This window comes from Octodon degus, unplaced genomic scaffold, assembly GCF_000260255.1.
Source record: "Octodon degus isolate 3935 unplaced genomic scaffold, OctDeg1.0 scaffold00016, whole genome shotgun sequence".
Lineage (NCBI taxonomy): Eukaryota > Metazoa > Chordata > Mammalia > Rodentia > Octodontidae > Octodon > Octodon degus.
This window is the reverse complement of record NW_004524592.1, coordinates 20,575,534-20,589,193: the sequence shown is the minus strand read 5'-3', so window position 1 is coordinate 20,589,193 and position 13,660 is coordinate 20,575,534. Positions and strand designations below refer to the sequence as shown.

General features: G+C 48.7%; 1 protein-coding gene across 3 annotated transcripts in view; it reads right to left on the bottom strand.

Annotated features, from left to right (window-relative positions):
* The window catches only part of Elovl6 (ELOVL fatty acid elongase 6), a 123,659-nt gene extending 112,165 nt beyond the window's left edge, over positions 1–11,494 (bottom strand). Inside the window, exons 1-2 of one of the 3 annotated variants that reach the window (XM_023710039.1) lie at positions 11,479–11,494; positions 10,815–10,935 (exon numbers count right to left, since the gene is read on the bottom strand). In XM_023710039.1, the coding sequence (XP_023565807.1) occupies positions 10,815–10,903 (89 nt within the window). In that variant the 5' untranslated portion in view covers positions 10,904–10,935; positions 11,479–11,494. Of the gene's footprint in view, positions 1–10,814; positions 10,936–11,075; positions 11,171–11,329; positions 11,349–11,478 lie in introns of those variants that run through there. The other 2 variants (XM_023710038.1, XM_004626682.2) reach the window with 2 other exon arrangements.
* Positions 11,495–13,660: the final 2,166 nt, after the last annotated feature.

Genomic DNA, 13,660 nt, shown 5'->3' with positions numbered 1-13,660 from the left:
TTTTTTCTTGGCAGACCCGGGGATTAAACTAGGCCCTTGCACTTGCCAGGCAAGCATTTATTCTACTGAGCTATCTCCCCAGCCCCGCATCTTAGTTTTTAAAACACAGTTACCTCTCACTTGATACCATACATGCACCTTTGTAAAATGAACTTATGCTTATTACAAAATAATAAGCACGTAATCATTAATGAAAACAAGACTCTAGAAGAAGAAAAAGTAATAACCACCATTTACCACAACTGATTACAATTTTGCTATTATTTTGGCTTTTCTCCTTGGGCATGAGTCCCCACCACCACCACCACTCCATTTTAAGGGAATTCTGCTTGCCAAATGTCATTTCTTTCTGATTGGAGCAGATGGTTTTAGCACCCAGAAAAGATCTCAGTCTCCAATAATTGGCAAGAGTTTATTTACTAAATTGGTCAAGCTATATTAATAGAGTAAGACTAGGTAAGTAGGGGAAGTATTTGTAGTCATTCTGGACACTGGGCTGTCTCTCTGCCTCCCTTAAGGAAGCGGACAGGAGGCATGGGATAATATAATTCCTTGAAAGTGAACAAAAGGCTTTATTTCCTCCCACATACACATGTTCATTTCAACACACACCAAGCGTAACCACAAGCTCAATTCCGTGGTAGGCACCAATTTCAACACCAGAAAACAGTACTCTGGTTAGGAGCCAAGTGCCACTCAACCACAAGGATGGGAAGGTCTCTGGGTAGCCACGGCTGAATAGATGGCCAGGGCAAGGGCTGCCGCAACAGGGTGGGGGGGGGGGGGAGAAAACCGCAGAAGCGTGCTGGATGTCCTTTCCAGCCTTTCAAAACTGTTCAGATCTGTCCTGTGGATGACAGGAAGCCACTGAAGGTGTGTAACCACAGGAAAGACAAAACCCTTCGTGATTTAGGTGGTGCACGCATCAGCATCAGAGGCTGGAAAGCCACAGAGGAGACAGAGGGGAGCCGTGGGGGCTGGGGCAGCCCTTCCTGAAGGAACAAAAGAGAAAGGCAACCCAGAACCTGAACACACAGGATGTGGTTGCAAATTAAGAAGGGGAGGGGAGGAAGTGAGTATTTTCCCCTGGGTGTTCAGCTGTGCTGTGGTGGTAGCCTCCCAATGACAGCGTGCTTGGCTGAGGAAGGGGAGTGTAGACAGTGAAATCTGTGGCTTAGCAAGCATCCCCAGGACTGGCAGTGGAGGCGGAGTCTTCCACCTGTCTGGACCCCTCCACAGACCTACCATGTAGGAGCCTTGTGGGCAAAACCAATCTAGAGCTGAACAGAGTCTAAACTCTGGGTGAAGGGTCACAAGCACAGAGCATGTGTCTGTCTCAAACCTTCTGCCCCTCATCTCCCTCCTACCAGTATAAAAAGAATTTGGTAACGACAAAGAACTGGAGAAGAATCAGGTACCACACACATCATCAGCAATTAAAAAAGGCTCAAAAAGAATTTTCATGCTGGGTATTGGGGCACATGACTGCTATCCCAGCACTCCCAGAGGCTGCAGCAAAAAGATCCAAAGTTGGGGCTGGGCTTGGATAGCTCAACAAGACCCTCCACCACCACACACACACAAAGTAGTTCTGAAAATACAGACATGCGAACTGCAAGCCCAGACCACAATGGTGGTTCATTGGGCAGCAGGATTGGGAACATCCCACAGCAAGGAGTGGGACCACAATCCTGACTCAGCATCCCACGCAGCGCGGGAATCCCACACAGGCTTGCTTTGTTCCCATTAATGTGCAACAAATACTAGTGGTTTCCTAGTAGATAATAGTTATGCAATTATCAGTTATTGTTATTCAAACCGAACTTTGTTTTTCAATAGCACCTACATAGATCACAGGAAAGGGCAAATAACATTTGAAGAGTGACTTAGAAAAGGCCTACTACTGTCTGAAAAGCCACTTTCAAACATGTCCCCGTGGTCAGAGGACAATGTATAAAACAACACTGGGTTCAAAACAAGGATCATTGAACTTTTGGGTCAATGTGGAGAGGGCAGAAAAAAAACTTAAACCATCAGAGCCACCCTGGGTGGAACAGACGAGCCGAAAGTCCTCTGCTTTAGAACCAGAAGACCAAGTCAAGAAGTAAGGACAAGGGGCCAGGGAGATGGCTCAGTGGAATAAGCACTTCCCTGACAAGCGCAAGGGCCTGAGTTCGATCCCTGGTTCCTCAAAAAAAAAAGAAGAAGAAGCAAGGACTGACTGCTTCACCAGGCACTGATGCTACAAATGCCAAGTTGTTCAAATACTGAGTCTGAAAAGGTGACAATGGCCCAGTGGATAGTTCATTTGTGAGCAGGATGACTGGCCTGAAGGTGAGTTAGGAAAACCAACAGACAGGTTCAACTTTTCAGGCATCAGCACAGCTGTAGGTATCATAGCCTTTGAAAGAAAATTCTCCCAGATTCATAATTTATATTTATCCAAAGGAGATCATCGCGCAAGGGTTACATCTACATGAGCTCAAGTCTGTAAAATCCTTGGAAAAAACGCTGAATTTGATGTGGTCCAGAGTGGTGGTTTCTTCGAAGAATTAAAGATGCTTTCTTATACGTTTTAATGTTTCCATTTCTTTTCCCATAATAAATGTTTTACTTTGCCTCAGGAAAAGAATTTAAAAGAAATCAAACCAAAGGTACTCTTTAAACCTTTCCCTTGTAAGAACTGACCTCCAAGAATAGGGAGATTCCCGGCCTACACATCTCTTTCTGTCAACAGTGTGGGGCTGTTGCCAGTGACAACTAAACCCTGGCCCAGGACTGCCTGCAGCTCCAGGTGGAAACACAAAACCTCCGGGCTGAAGCCCTGCCAGTGCACAAGGTTATCACCGGAGAAGCAGCAGGAGAGCATTTCAGAGGCCAAAGCTTTACCAGAAAGGTCCCAAATCCATGGGCCATGGTTTGTTTGAGATGAAACTGCGAATGTTTCATAGCAAAACATCACTAAAGGTGTCCACACCTTCCATAGAAAAGTGCTGACAGATACCAAAGATGATGTTCACAAGGTCCTATTTTCACTTTTGCAATACTGGGAATAGTACCTGGGGGTGTTCTACCCACTGGCATTTTATACTTTTTGGTTTTGAGACAGGTTTTCACTACATTGCCCATCTAGGACTTAACACTTTCTGTTTCCCTACCTCAAGCTAAGTGCTGGGATTACAGCTATGCTCCACCATTCCCAACTAGAAAGTAGTAATTCTTCATGAATAAAATATTTATACTATGTAACATTTGTTGTACCCATAAAGCAAATCTGGGCTTTTTGTAGTTTTTCTGGCCCAAAGTGTTCAGGATCCACTCGGGGAAAAATTAACACGACGAGACTAAGAGCAAGGACTAACTAAGACCATAAGAGGTTCTAGTGCAGCAAGTCTTCAAGAGCACTGTTTTCCTGACTGAATATTTATTAATATTCAAAAGCGGGCCTGCCTGGGGCCTATGCAGTTCCTGCCCCCTGTAGGCCTCGGTCAGGCCAGGAGTCCAGACTTTCTCTTCTTTCCTCGATGGCAAATGATGCCACCCCAGGAAGAGACCTCAGGGCAGCAGGTGGCTGTGGGGACTTGACAGTTCCCACATGGAAAGCATCTGACAGGAATGCTGGCCATCAGTAAGCAGCTAGTAAGGACCACATATCGCTGTTACTGTTCCAGAGTGCAGAAGAACTGACCCTATGTTCTGAGACCCCCGTGCCAAGAAGTCATAAACTTGAAAGGAACGAGGAGAAGTTGATACTTAGGGTACATTTTGTTATAAAGTAGCTTTTATTGAGCTTCCTACCCTTTTATTTCAATAATAACCACTGCTAGTCCAGCTTTTAAACCTTTAAAGAGCACCCATCAACTTTGATAGAAGTCTCACATGTCTGGAAAAAAAAGTTTCCGGAGGAAATCTCTTCAGCGCGCTTTTTTTTTTTTTTCATGGAGCCTCAAAAAACAAGCTCATGAAATTGTCAACTTCAAAGCGCTCAGCGCCAGAGAACTTACCTTGCCTATAAAAGCCAACTATGCCAGTTAGGCTAGGCCTAGCAGCCTGAACATTTTGCATTTTGTTTGACACCATTCCGTGTGTGGGAGGAGCTAATCAACTGCTCTGAAAAAAAACGAGAAAACCTGAGCATTTTAGCCAATGATTAGCTATATTGTAGGGAAAAAAAAAAAAAAAAAAAAAAAAAAAACCTGAGGTAAGTGCTAAATAAATGTTCAATCTTTGTAGCTTTAAAATATATATTAAGTCAGGGAGATAGTTCATTGGCTTAAGTCTGCCTGACAAGCGCAAGGTCTAGGATTCAATTTCTTATACCAAAAAAAAAAAAAAAGAAGAAGTTAAAATGTATATTAAAAATGATGACTTCTAAAAAATAAATGTTGATATAATTTCATTAGGAATCATTGTGCAGCATTTTTTTTTTAAGTATGGTCAGTTAAAAAAAAAAAAAAAGTACAGTTAGTTTAGCAAGAAGTTCTAGGGCCGGGGAGCTAGCTCAGTGCCTAAGTACCTGCCTGCCATGCACAAGGTCCCAAGTTTGATTCCTGGTATCTAAATAAATAAATAAACCAATTTCCTGTGGCAGTAAAAATATACACAAGAAGCAGGCTAAGATAGAAGGGTGGAGGGCTCCAGGCCAGCCTGGGACACTTAGCAAAGATCTCATTTAAAGGGAAAAAAAAAAAAAAAATAGCCTTTGACAACCATCAGTCTCCACTAGTCTCAAATCACTTTTAGCATGTTTATGTGTGTGTACAGACTCGTGTACACCTAATCCAGGTACATGCCTTGGAGGTGCAAAGATAAAAGGTAAACATGCCTTTCTTTGATCTTTTCAGACTCTTCAAAGAACAATCCTCTCCCCATTAAGAATGAACAGTCAACACGGGAATTCGGCCTCAAAGCTTTAAAGGTCATTTCTCACAAAATAGCTGCTTCAAGGTCAGGTGTTAGTAAGATTAACTGTTGAGCCCAACATCTGAAACCCACCTTTAAAATCATGGAATACTTCATGTACAAAATACATTATGTCAAGATACGCTCCCTATCATCCTGCATTGAAGAACTCCTCCATAAAAGCAGTACAAAAAGAAAGCTAAAATATGAAATCCTAAAGGTAACAGGACAGAGCATTTGGAAACCAAGAAGGATCATCTAGCACAACTGTTCGCTGTCAGCATGTATAATTTATCTTAGCAAATTCACCTAATTTATCTCAGCAAAGGTAAGTGTAAGCTTTTCTCACTTACACATTTCTTTTGTACATAGACTTAAAGATAAATTTCAAACTAGTAGATGTAGTGGCACAGGCCTGTAACCCTGGCATTCTGTAAGGCTGAGGCTGAAGAACTGTTTGGAGTTCAAGGCCAGCCTCGGCTACAGAGTGAAACTCTGTCTCAAAAAAAAAAAAAAAAAAAAAGGAGGTCAGTCTGACATAGGTTAGGGTGTGGCAAACTAGCTGGACTTGGCATGGCCTGTTAATTATGAGATCCCAGATGCAGGCAGAACAGTTCCAAGGTGGCTTGAGGGTTTCTCTAAGATAAAAGGTCACACATGCCAGGAAGAGCTTGCTATCGTGGCTTTTTTTCCCTCAGGATAGTCAACCCTGCTATCTCCCGGGTGTCCTTTCATCTTGCTTTGCCCTCTTTTATTGGCCCAAGCTTGCTCTGCAGAGCCAGAGTCTCTCTCACGATTCACTTTTACTTTTTCAAATAAACTTTGCCACTGCTTTTTGCTCAGTTCACTCAGTATTTCGTTTGAGATGAAAACAACCTGGAACCCAACTCCAGAAGAAACAGTAAGCAACCCAGAACCTGCTATGGCCTAACCGGTGAGCCACTTTTAGAAAGAGCTCAGTAACATTTTGATGCAGCCATCCAAGAAAAGCAAAAACCAGGAGATTCCGATAATAATGCTCACTTATGCCCACTGAGAAAAAGGTGAGTAAATTTGAAAACAAGTTTTAGATAACTAACTTCAAAAAATAACCCCTGAAGCTAAAATATCCCCAATCATTAATGCAAAGGCAAATTCTTGAATTTGTCAGTGTCACTCGGCTTCATTTTACTTCAGGTATAATTTATCTTCCTAGGTTTTCCTAGGTCAGCAGCCCTCCCTATTGCATCCCCACTGAGCTGAAAGTGTGTCTTCGGAGGAAACACACAAAGCCACTCTTGGATATGCAAAGGGGTGACTTTGGGATCAAACTCTAACACTGTATTCTTGACGGTTTTGGAATCACCAACCTTGAAGGCCACAAGTGCCACAACAATTTAACAGGAGGCCTTATGTTTAAAAAAAAAAAAAAAAAAAAATCACCAAACACTGACTAATGCAAGTATACGGATGGATAACACAGGCACAAAATGACTTACACAAAGTTGGTGCTTATCCTTGGGAAACCTAAACAAGTGACATCATGTTTTGACAGATACAGATCAATTCAAAGTTCCCACACCACTTTTTAGTATGGGTAGGGTCCTAATGCAGATGTTCATAGTACTTTCACCACCTTTTTTTTTTTTTGGTCTTACTGAGACAAAGTTTCACTATGCATTTCAGGCTGGCCTCAAACTCTTGGCAACCCTCCTGCCTCAGCCTCCTGTGTGCTGGGATGCCAGGTGCCAGTCCACCTTCTTACTCTTACCCAACAACATATGGCACAGACACCCCGATCCTTTCTGAAGTTTACTGAATGGCACTTAAATTCTTCATGCTTAGAACTTTTCAGTCCTACACTAACTCTAATCTGTGACTTTGCAAAGTAAGAGCCAATGCAGGATGGAGTCAGTATTGTCCTCAGCCACTGACCTGAATCTCATTTGCTGTGATGTGACAGCGCTTGCACAAAACCCTGTGCTAATACCCGCAAAAGACGGCACTCTTCCAGCTGTTCTTCTCACAAACGCATGCAGCAACCACCGGCAGAAGAGGGGAGCGATTCCAAGCACCTCTCCCAAAAGCAAAACCAAAGCTGTTACCCTGAAGCTGCAATGTTGCCATGAAACACTAACTCGGGTCTCCTCTGCTTCGGATACTCTTTCATCCCAAAGTTGTACACCTTGTTACTTTCTAAACCTCACCCAGAAGAAACAATACACAGATTTGCAACTCTTCTCAAAGTTTTCTTATTGCCCCCCTTCCCTGACTTTGGTAGAAACAACTTTGCAAATGAAAAGGCTTCCTTCACCAGCCAGTTTCTCTAAAAATTCCTGTCTCATAACCCCATAACACAACGTCAAAATATAAAAACAATAAACCTTTATAACCATCTCCTGTGGGAGGAGAGGGAAGAGAAAATCAGAAAAATCCACAAAGCCTTGAAAGGCTGGAGGAGGACAAGGCCAGCAAAGGGAGGGAGAGGAGGGGAGGGGCGGGTTTCCTGCAGATCGGGCAAGCCCTCCGTGACGTCAAGGCGCATAGAGAATGTTACAGCAGTCAGCACAGGCCTCCCGCCTTCCTATTGGTGGACTCCATGTCAGCCGACATCAGAACATAATCCTTATTGGCCAGACAATTACAACCGGAGCAGCCAGCATCCGCTGTTGTTGCAGCGCTCTGGCGGCGGCGGCGGCTGCTGCTGCTGCTGCTGCTGCTGCTGCGTGCGGAGCCCAGCTGCCTCTCTCACTGAGTTTTGTGTAGCCTTTCCAACCTGCGCTTACAAATGCAGCCAGGCATTGGTGAAAATAACATGGGCTAGACAGCTTATAGAAAAGCAAAGTATGTCTATTTCCAGCTCTGTAAAATCACAAGGACGTTCTGGTGTAAAACTGGAACCCAGCAGGCTATTTGGAGGGAAGAGCAGGCTTTTCCTTCCACCTGGTATTGGGCCCTCGCAGGACATTTTTCTTATTTATTTTGGTACAGGGTCTCGCTAACGCTGCTCACATTCATAGTGATCCTCAGGATGTTTTTAATTGGAAATACTGTTTCAAAATGTCTTGGAATAATTCTCAAGGGGGAACATACTACTCTGCATTTCAGTTGTTATAATCTCTATATATGCAACTATTTGCTATAAAAATAAACAAGTCTATTTCATGTCTAGGCCAGTAAGTATCCAGGTCAGTGCCTTAACGCTTAAACATTAAAGCAGCAGCAATCAAATTCATCAATGTGTCTCACTCCAACTCTTTGGAGTTCACACAAACACCACTACAAAAATACATAAATTAATGAGGTTCTATTCCATGAATATGTGCCACATGGGGTGCATTAAACTTACAATCTCCAAAACCCTGTGTAGCTCATTTATGCGAAATTCATAACCCCAAATCAGTAAGTTTTGTTTGAGAGTGTATGAACAAGATTATTAAAGCTGGAAAAAAAAAAATTCCCCAAATAGCAGCTGCCCTTAGCTTCCTTCAGAAGCTGTGGTATTTTAACCCAGTTTATGTACAGTAAATGAGTCTGGAAAGGTGGCTGTCATTTTCTAAAGCCCTCTTCCGGCTTCTCTATGAGGGGGTCTAAGCCTTGACTATAGTGCTGCCTTCTGCTAGCAAGCGAAATGAAAAGCTTCACTTTTGTTTACACCTGGCTTAACGGGGGGGGGGGGGGGGGGGGGGGGGGGGGGGGGGGGGGGGGGGGGGGGGGGGGGGGGGGGGGGGGGGGGGGGGGGGGGGAGGACACGGGGATCCTGAAACCCGGCCACTGGGATTTGGAGAAAGCGCACCAGGGTAAAAGAAAGCGAGACAATCATGGTCAGGAAGAGTCCCAGGGAAGGGTAAAGCTGCAGAATTCTTTAAATATACAGTTCCAGAACAATATAAAGTCCACTAAGCGCAGAAAGCAGAGTGGGGAAAACGGATGCAAACAGCAGGAGAGGCCAAGCATGGAAAGCCTGGATCCCGGCATGCACAGGCAGTGCTGGCCATACCAGGATCACCAAGCACCGCGTCCACAGCACTCTGTTCGGTGCGTTGCAGAGTCTGGAATGCTCGGCACAAGGACTGCACCCTAAAGAGCCGGTGGTCTGTGGGACACACGGGCAACTTGTGAATTTCCACGTACAAAACTAAAACCCAGGAAGCTGTTACCGCTGCCGGGAAGGCTGAGAAGCCGCAGAGGTGATGTTCAACCACTTTTGGCATTTGCTGTCCCACGAGGGCCAGGACCTGCCTGGCTCAGCCAGGTCTTACCGAGTGAATGGAGAGGCGCGGAAAACGGTACGGGGATGCCCCGGAAAGTGGCTTTACAGACAAGGCAGCAAATAAGCAGGAGAGCGAGGAGACAGAGGACACCAACCTCGCGGGGAGGGGAGGGGTGGGGCGGGGCGAGGCAGGGCGGGCAACTGCGAAAGCTCTGGGCGGCAGGGCGCGCGGAAGCGGCTCCGGAAAGGCAGGTCCGACCAGGGCGCAGCGGCGAGCCGCGGGCGCGCGCAAGGCTCTGGGGTGGAAGGTGGGTGGGCGCGCGTGGAGCGCGGAGGGCTGCTCAGGTGACCGCCACGCTGGGGTCCTAAGTTACCCCTTCCGCGGGAGAAGATGCATCTATACAGGGGCATTGGCGAGCCGCGCAGCAGAAGGGGTCTGCCGCCCCAAATGCCGCGCTTCTCCACGCCTCCAGGGAACAGAGCGACTGCAGCCGCCTCGGGTGCCCGGCCTCGGGTACCAGCCCCGCCCCGCCGGGCTGGCGCGCGCCCTGTTCGGTCCACAGCACCCAAGCCAGGCTCGTGCCGCCACAGGCGGGTTCCACCCGGCTGTGGCCGCCCAGGGCTCATGCGCCCCGGGCCTTCAGCTGAGGAATCGCGGAGGGCGCGCGCCATGCGGACCGGGGCGCCTCGAGACGCTAGTCGTCGCCACCAAGAGACAGGGGACGTAGGAGGCCGAGCCCTCCCAATGACTGAGTCCCGGGCACCACTCCACCGCGCAGCCGGCGGGGATGCGCCCAGCGCCCCTCCAGCGGCCGGCCCCTGGCCCGCTCTGGGAAGGCCGGGCTGGCGCTTCGCTAGGCGCAGAGCCGGGTGCAGGGCGGAGGGCCGCCTACCGGCCACAAGGATGGAGCCGGAGGGTCCCCACACCCGCTAGGATACACCTCGCAAGGTGACACCCGACCGCCTCCCACAAGGGAATTTCCTTAAGGACTGGCGGAGGAAGGGAGCACTATAAACTGGAGGATCCCCGACCCTGAGTATAGGCTATTTTTTGGGGAAAAGCCCTCCCAAGGGCTGTGCACGCCGAGGGGTTCCGGAGGTGTGCGCCCCGACTCCAGCCAGCACAAATGGGAAAGTCAGCACGTCCAGAGGCGCCGAGTACAACAGATACTTGACCATGGCGCGGCTCGCTTGCTCGGTTCATTCATTTTTTTTTCCAGGCTTCATTGTCCCCTCCTCCACGCCCTCCGCCCCCCGTCCGGAAAACCGGAAAGGGGAGCGCGTGGGGAAGGGGTCCTGGGAAGGAGCCCCGGGAGGGGCACGGCATAGTGAGGCAGAGTGGCGGTGGGGGCGCTACAAGGAGAAAGGAAGGACGCGAGGGTGCCGGGGCCGAGCCGGCGGCCGCGGGTGGGAATAAAAGCAGAGGGCCGGGTCCTCCCGCCACTGCCAGGCGCCCAGTGGCTGCGGGAGGCCGGCAGACAACGAGCCTGGGTGGGAAGCAGGGGGCAGCACGCGCGGGTCTGGTCCGAGGATCTCCCGCGCCGGGCAGCGCGCATCGCCCGGCGCACACTCGGTCTGTTATGTAAGCCGTGGGAGGCGCGCGGCGGCGGGGCGCCCACCTGCAGCCGGGACTCCGGGGATCCGCACCATCCACGCCCGGCCCGGAACCCCGCTGAGGCCGGGGCTCTCCCCGGTCCGCGGCGCGTGGGCATCGCCTTACCAGTTCTCCTGCATCCACTGGATGGCTTCATTCTCGTTGAACTGCTTTTCAAATTCATATTCTTGTAAAGTCAACACTGACATGTTCATTGGGGCTGATCTTCGGGGTCGCTACGTGTTCTCTACACAAAATAAAACAATCGGTAAAGCGCTGGCTCGGGAGGGCTCTCCCGCCTGCGTCCCGCCCACCCCAGGTGGCCCGCCGCCGCCGCGGAGGTCGCGCTCGCCCGGCCGCCTCAGCCACATCCAGGGGCCAGCGTGCCTGAGCTCCGGCTGTGCCGCGCACCTCCCGGCGTCCGTGGCCGGCGGAGGGGACGAGCGCCTTGCGGTCTTAGCGCCCGCGCGCCCGTCCATCACGCTTTTTACTCGTCTGCAGGGAAATCTCCTCCCCCTCGTGCGATCACAACGTTAACCCTTTGCGAGGGAGGGCGCGACGGAGCGGCCCTCTCCCGGCGAGGGAGGGGGGAATAGGGCGGGGAGGAGGTGGCCCCGAGGTCACGGCGGCCCCAGCCCGACCTCATGGGCCTCGGAAAAGAGACGCGCGAACCGGGAGCCGGGAGCATCAACAATTGGGGAAGAGTACACCCTGCGGCTCCTGCTCGCGGAGCACCGGCCGGCCTGCGTGGGGCTCGCACGCGCGGGGGACGCGCGCCCGGCCGACTCACGTGGGCCGGGCGGGCCGGAGACCTCAGCGACCGCGCGGGCGGGGATGGGGAGACTCTGTACAGCGGAGAGGGCTGCCGGAAGGGAGCCGGAAGTGGAGCGTAGGGCCGGGAGAGGGGTTAGGCGGCGGTCTGGGCGAGGGGAAGGGGTAATTAACTCGCGGAGACAAAGGAGGAAGGCGGCTTGGCATACAGAACTGGATCGACTGGTCCAATGCAAAAACTGTTTGCCTGCCTGAATAATCGTGCTTTCTCTGCTGCACAGGTTGGTGGAGCCCAGGCGTGCTGGAGGAGAGAGCTGAATGTAATGTTGACCCTTGGTGAACCCCGGCAGCTCAGCAAGGTCGTTTCAACTCCAGCTTCCACGTATACCCCTCTTATCTTCCTGGACAGAATAGTGCTTTCTTTGTCACCCCTCCGTTCATTCACTCATTTCTTCCAAGAGTTAGGAAAAACTAAATACATGATGCATAATTGATAATCTAGTGTTTGGGTGTCATTATAAATGTTTTAAAAAATAATAGTCATCGACCTGTGCTTTCAAAATTAAAGGCAGTGATCCAGTGGGGCTGCCATGGGAGAGATTCAGTCCTGCGGATCACAAACTATAGTAAGTACTATTAAATGAAATAAAATGAAGTGCACATTAGACATGAGGACCGGGAAGAAAGTTCCTGTTTTCCGTTGTGCATGCCGCACCTACCAAGTAGTCAGAAGAGAAGATATCTCAAACTGGGCTGACTCTTAACGTTTGATAGAGGAACAGAGAAAACTATTTCTGTAAAGAAGGAAAACAGAATAAAGAGTTCAGAGAAATGCAGTTCAATATGACATAAGTCGAAGGGCTAGAGTGGTTGATAATTAGCAAATTAATACGTAGGTGGACACTCCCAAAGATTCCAGAGACTGCTGCGGGCTCCAACCAGGAGTTGTCTTCCACAGACTTCCTTAACAAGCTGGAGCCGGGCCAATACATCTGGCAAAATTCCGTAAGACCAGATGTGTGAGAAAGATTTTAACCTAATGCCTTGTCCTATTAGAATATCGATAATTTGCAAAGTGAACAAATGCTTCTTAAATAAATGAAACCACTAGAGGGGTAGACAGTCTAGGAAAGGCCTCTTTGATTGCCTTTCTTTTGTCTAAGGAGGATTCTCTTTTATACCGAATGTTCTTAGTCATACAATTATAAGTAGTGTGAGAAATTAGCATTTCTGTAATTCTTATTCAAATAATGTGTGCTAATGCCTGTTTTCTCAAAATTGGTTTGGGGTTTTGACAAAATAAATGGGGGGGGAGGATACATCCATCCAACAGCCACACCCTTTCCCAGCCCTTGTGAGGCTGAGGTAGGAGGATCGTTGAGTTTGAGGCCAATCTGAGCTACATAGCAGAGCCCAAGGTCCAGAGTTTGATCCCCTGTACTGCAAAAAAAAAAAAAAAAGTGAAAAACAAATTTTCCAACCTGGCGTGGTGGTGCACACCTATAATCCCAGCACCCTGGAGGCTGAGGCAGGAGGATCAACATGAGTTCAAAACCAATGGGCTACATACCATCTCAAAACTACAGCTTTCTGATTTGGTCTTATCTGTGTGTAAGGAAAAATTACAAATGGGAGAGAAATTGCTTTTCCTTGACCCATACAGAGGTCAGTTATAAAAGGCATGCAGAGCAGCACAGTAGAGAGCGCCGGAATCTACTCCCTGGCAAGCACCGTGGCAGCCTGTGTGATCCTTTTCAGTGGATAGCACTCCGTGGTTACAAGAGCACCTATTCATTCAAGCTCTGGGGAAGCATGGGAGGACAACAGGGATCGGCCTCCTGCTGGCTGAAAGTCCACATTGCAGAGGGAAGAAAAATCACTAAAATGAGTAAACCTGGAAGGCTGGGAGTGATCCTATTAACCAAGCATGTTTATAATCACATCACTGGAGGATGAGGAAGGAGGATCACCAAGAGTTCGAGACCAGCCTGGGCTAAAAAGTGAACTCAAGGCCAGCCTGAACTGGTAGGGGAAACCCTGCCTCAAAAGGACAAAAAGGAAGAAAAGATCGCAAGTATAGTTGCTTAGCTAATATTGATCGGATAGTAGCAAGAACATATGGGTGGCATCGTTAACTTAGGTCAATAATATAGAGTTTTAGTCTTGTCTTTTTAGTCTTACTTTTAGTCTAAGTGGGTGGG